The sequence below is a fragment of the Lactuca sativa genome, chromosome 6 (genome assembly GCF_002870075.4).
Source record: "Lactuca sativa cultivar Salinas chromosome 6, Lsat_Salinas_v11, whole genome shotgun sequence".
Taxonomy (NCBI): Eukaryota; Viridiplantae; Streptophyta; class Magnoliopsida; order Asterales; family Asteraceae; genus Lactuca; species Lactuca sativa.
In genome coordinates, this window is record NC_056628.2 from 16,263,635 (window position 1) to 16,268,794 (window position 5,160).

Here is a 5,160-nt window from a genome sequence, read left to right on the forward strand (position 1 = left end):
GTGCATTCGTACCGGCAGGACGCACACAAGCATAGAAGTTCAATGAATCGAAGCCAAAGTGGCTCGTATATGGAAACCCCTGCGAGTGTGTGTAAGAGAGAGCATTGGTTCTATAAGTCTTATAAAGGTAACTAGTCTTTATAGTTATAAACCAATTTTCTTTCACACTCCCACCAATGCATGGTGAGTTAAAAGTCACTTAACCAACTTATTATTCTTTTCCAATTACCTTACTTTGATAACTAATTTATCATTTTTTTTTTAAATCCGTTTTGGACATGTGATATATCAAAACGAATATATCACAAATATGAATATATAATCATTCGTCTATTATGATTATATTTAAAGTCCAAAATTTGTACAAAAAAATGGTGAAAAACTCATTTTTGGAAGTTAGTAAAACTAATTTTCCAACATTAAGATAATTGATGGTTTTGAGTACATTGACTAAAACAATTATAACTTTAAAATTAGAAGCAACATATATATATATATATATATATATATATATATATATATATATATATATATATATATATATATATATATATATATATATATATATATATATATATATATATATCCTAGCCGAAGGGTAGTAGAGAAAAGTCATGTCTTCCATGATCAAACTCATCTTCGTCAACCCAATCAACAAAACCACAATTTGTTATCTAATGTTTTCATAAATTGGTCCTCGTTAAGGGGTTTTATTGATTAAAGGGTTTGAGTTTAAAAAAATACCTTCTTGGTACAAACATAAAGTTGTCTCCTAAGGTTCTTCTTGGTGGTAGATGTTCATATTACAGTTGGTTGACCACAATTTCGTGCCATTAGGGTTTCTTATTGTTGTTGCAGATAAAAAGAAAAATAGTTGGAGAATACGAAGTGAAAACGATTAGAAGAGAAAAACACAAATCGATATACAAACATTCAAAAAAGATTTTCAAATAGAAGGATGAAAATACCCTTACGTTACTAGGTCTGTGATATACTTAACGGGCATGAGTCTAGGAAAACGTTATCAGGACCAGGCGCATAATAAAAGAAACGTTGAGGACGGTCTGAGTATAGAAAAAGGTTAGAGACTAAATGCACAATTTTATTTAAACTATAAGGACCATTTCAATAATTTACTCTTGTAGTTATTATCATTCTCATTGTAATTTCATTATACCAAATAAAAAACAACATATAAAACACATCGTACTTGACATCCTGCGAAGTTTATTATCCAGGAAAATCTAATTGGTTATAGTCGATGTTATTATGATAATCGGGCGTAGTCGATGTTTAAACAATGTCATTCCCTAAAATGAGAATGACTAATTGGTATGTAGCTAGTGGAGTTGGGTGTGGTGGGTTTGTTGTCTAACAGAAATCTAATCATAACCATATAGACGACAGACCCGTTTTCATTAATAAACTACAAAACTACTTTCATTATATTCAACATGTGTGTGGTTATGGATACTAGATAACGTCAATCACATACTTGTTCCTAATTCTTATAATTCGAAACTCTTTACCCTAACAAAAATCATAATATCATATTATTATTATTATTATTATTATTATTATTAATGAACGGGTCTATTAATTATTCTTTCCTTACGAAAATTATCATTTTTTTTATTTGTTTCAAAATAATAATTAATTTTTAAAAATAAATAATTTTTTTATCAAAATACTTCCATATTTTTATTTAACAGCTAAACATTTAATGAAACATTAAATGCAAATTAAGTAAAGATAAAACTATCATTATATTGTATAAAATTAATGATGATTAATATTTTTTCTTAACCTGTGAGATGAAGGAGCATTTGTTACTATAATACAGTAATTTTGATTAGAGAAAATATGATTGACTTTTAACACAACTTTATATATTATCATTAGCATTGCTGGTGAAACCTTTTCCTATATGTTCGCTCGTGGGACCAGCCTCATCTCATTAAATCAACCATCATAATCATAAGAAGCATGTAAAGATCGTTTTTGGTACTATCAAAATACGTATACCTGCTTTCATATTAATGTGCATGTACAAGTACACGATGATGATAGAAAACATTTGATCGGGTGCACCCCCAAATCCATCATAGATACGTACATACAAACATATAACTTTATTCACTAATTTTTATTCAATCCTTTTCTATATAATATGTGTACGTGTAATGTTTTCCGCTTTTCTTTATCGCCCATATGTGCTACCTATCCATCAATCACCTCACATTTTGTCATTTGATCATTCACCCCTAAACCCTATTTTCGTTTTCCTATTTTATATTACTTCATATAACTCAAAGTTGTGACTTCTAGGTAGGTATAGTTTTATACTGACAAGTGACATAATGGATCCGGGGACGATGAAGACGATGATGATCGAGCAAAGCTCCAGAGGTCTATCTCACTCGAATATGATGCGTGGTTCTGTCTAACCATTGTTGTTGAATCGCACACCTGCTGTGGTTCTTGATCCTCTTGGTCAAGTGAGAAACAGAAGTCTTCATGATTTGGTTCGCTATAGCAAGAGTAGAGCTGCTTTGAACAGTCAACTTGGCCGTTCAACTGATTGGCCACGAGCCTCTCAAGATCTGCCCAATTATCAAGACGTTCACGTGAGTCATGAACATCGACTATGTTTGCAGTTGTATTTCTTTGTTGTTCGGCTTCTGTTAGAAAGTCATTTAGAAGGGGCTTGAAACTCAACCCTTGATCAAAGCTGGCTGAGGCAGAGCTGTGGTGAGGTGACAGGGTCATGGTGGGGCTGTCGAGTCTCGGAAGGTGGTAATACCTGTTGTTGATGGGGCTAACTAATTGTTGCATGGCATTTTGGTTGGCTGTTAAAGAATCTAATATTTCTTCCTTACAAGACCTATTGCTACCCATGTACACGAGTAATTGATCAAGAACACCGTCTTTACTTAAGGATTGCAACTGCGTTCTTGAATCCATGGAAGCCGAAAGCGATCTTTGGGGGGTCTCAAGCGCTTTGTGGTAGTTTTTTTTCTTGAAAACACGGCATACGACCCAGCCATCTTCTTGAGCAGAATCGCACATATTAGAACCCTGAATCAAAAGATCACGTACAACACTAACTAGTCAAGTCTTGTGGTAACACTTCACAATCAGATATTCATTGATGAATAGGAATAATTGACTTTGGACATGTAAATAAACACCCAAGACAAACGTTCTTAAATAAATAGAATAATACAAAAATATATCATGTGACGAGGTTTTGAGTACGAGTTACATACAGATTAATATTAATATGTTCAATATAAAACTGGTACTTTTCTTCCGTAAAAAGTGCTCGTATTTGATTTGATGTTAAATGGGCTTATATTTTAGGTACCATAAAATTAATAAGAAAAAAAATAGTTTCCACAAAACAGAAAGCTTCTTGTTGAAGCAAAATTTAAATTTGGAATACCCCACTGTCGAACTCCAAATTGAACAAACGAGCTGTTGCTTTCTTGATTTAAAATCATCAACTCTAATTAGGAAACTTACACAAGCATCTTGGGTGGTAATATTCGTGTTATCGTCGAGCCTGTATTCATGCATTATCCAATCAGATTTCTGGCCATGTGGTGCTCGCCCTTTGTAGAACACAAGTGTCTTCCTCATACCAATTCTCGTAAAGCTACTGTAGATGACCTTATCCCGGCCAGTGGCTTTCCAGAAACCGGCAGCAGTGGCACGATTCGTTCTGGTTCCCGTTGGGTACTTCTTGTCTTTGTGACTAAAAAAGTACCAATCATTTTGCGGGGTGGATCCTATCTTGCACTTCTCTGAGAAAACTCAAATGCATATGATCGTTTAATCACACGCAAATCTTGGACAAAGTATATACAAAAACTACTTGACTAATCATGTTTATACGGACGTACGTACCTTGTATGTCCCAAGGTTCAAGTTTGTTAAGATCAACATCACGAATAACATCAAGATCGATCTTTTCATACGCAACTTTCTTCCTCAAGTAATAGTGAAGAAGCTCTTCTTCAGTAGGGTGAAAGCGAAACCCCGGAGGCACCTTCGACTGACCATTAACATTCACCGATAAGTTCATTTCCTCTTCAGACATTACTTGAGAGAGAGAAAGAAGAGAATGATAACCAAAAAGATAGGGGTGTTGTGCATAAAAGTGGTTGCAAGGACATGGTTATTTATATGGGAAGATGAGGAAGATGGGTCCAAACAAACTCAACGCATGAAACCTTTTGATGTATATGATGGCATGGCCAACCCTAGGGACCCACAATTTTTTGCACCAAATGCGTTCCACTTTTACCCGTTTGCGTTTGTATGCTAAACACTCACCCGAACACAGTTAAAAATTGGAATGGAAGGTCCGAAAGTAGGGTAAGAAATAATGAGGTACCAGACTTAGACTTGTGGGCAATATGTTTGCTACTTTTAGTGTAGGGTCTTGAACGTCGAAAACAACCAACCACCTAAACACCAAAGAGAGAGATATATAGGGGGTGGTGTTAGGACCAAGGGGGGTCCCAACCAAAGTAGTTGAATAAGAAAGAGTGGGTCCTATGGCGAATACAGCAGGAGGCACGCCCCCATCTTAACTACGACCCTCGACCTTAAAATCTCCTAGAAAACCACTTCTGAAACCACCTCTATCTTCAAGTATCTACCTTTCTCTCTCTCTCTCTCTCTCTCATTTCCCTCGTGCAATAACGAGAACAAGTATGAGAGAGAGAGAGAGAACGACTTACATAATTACACCAAGATCACATAAAAATTCGATTGAACTCGTTATGTATATAGCATTGTATAAGTACAAGTTCAGGAAACCTTTACACTGTTTTAGTATATCGTCTACAGGTCCCATTTGGTACATCATCTGATTCTGAAATCTTTTATAATTACAAGCCATGACTTTCACACGATGAAACAAGTTTAAATCCATACGATGCATTATTTTCAACTTTTTACTAAAAACTTGGGAATCCACATAATATACGAACGAAAAGTAACGCCATTATGGCATAACCGGTGTATGCATCTTACTTTAGACCACTAATATATATACATAAATATAGACTATAGATACAGTCATTAATATACACACCGCCAAAGTAGCAGTAACGCATTGACAGATCAAACTGAAAGCCTCTTTTGCATATG

At 34.8% G+C, this 5,160-nt stretch overlaps 1 protein-coding gene across 1 annotated transcript; it reads right to left on the reverse strand.

Annotated features, from left to right (window-relative positions):
• Positions 1 to 2,006: 2,006 nt before the first annotated feature.
• Positions 2,007 to 4,360, reverse strand: LOC111913034 (NAC domain-containing protein 43). Its single transcript, XM_023908752.3, has 3 exons — positions 3,910 to 4,360; positions 3,526 to 3,806; positions 2,007 to 3,078 (listed from the first exon to the last, which is right to left on the reverse strand). Exons 1-3 carry the CDS (start codon positions 4,100 to 4,102, stop codon positions 2,341 to 2,343), a joined length of 1,212 nt encoding a protein of 403 aa, XP_023764520.1. The 5' UTR covers positions 4,103 to 4,360; the 3' UTR covers positions 2,007 to 2,340.
• Positions 4,361 to 5,160: the final 800 nt, after the last annotated feature.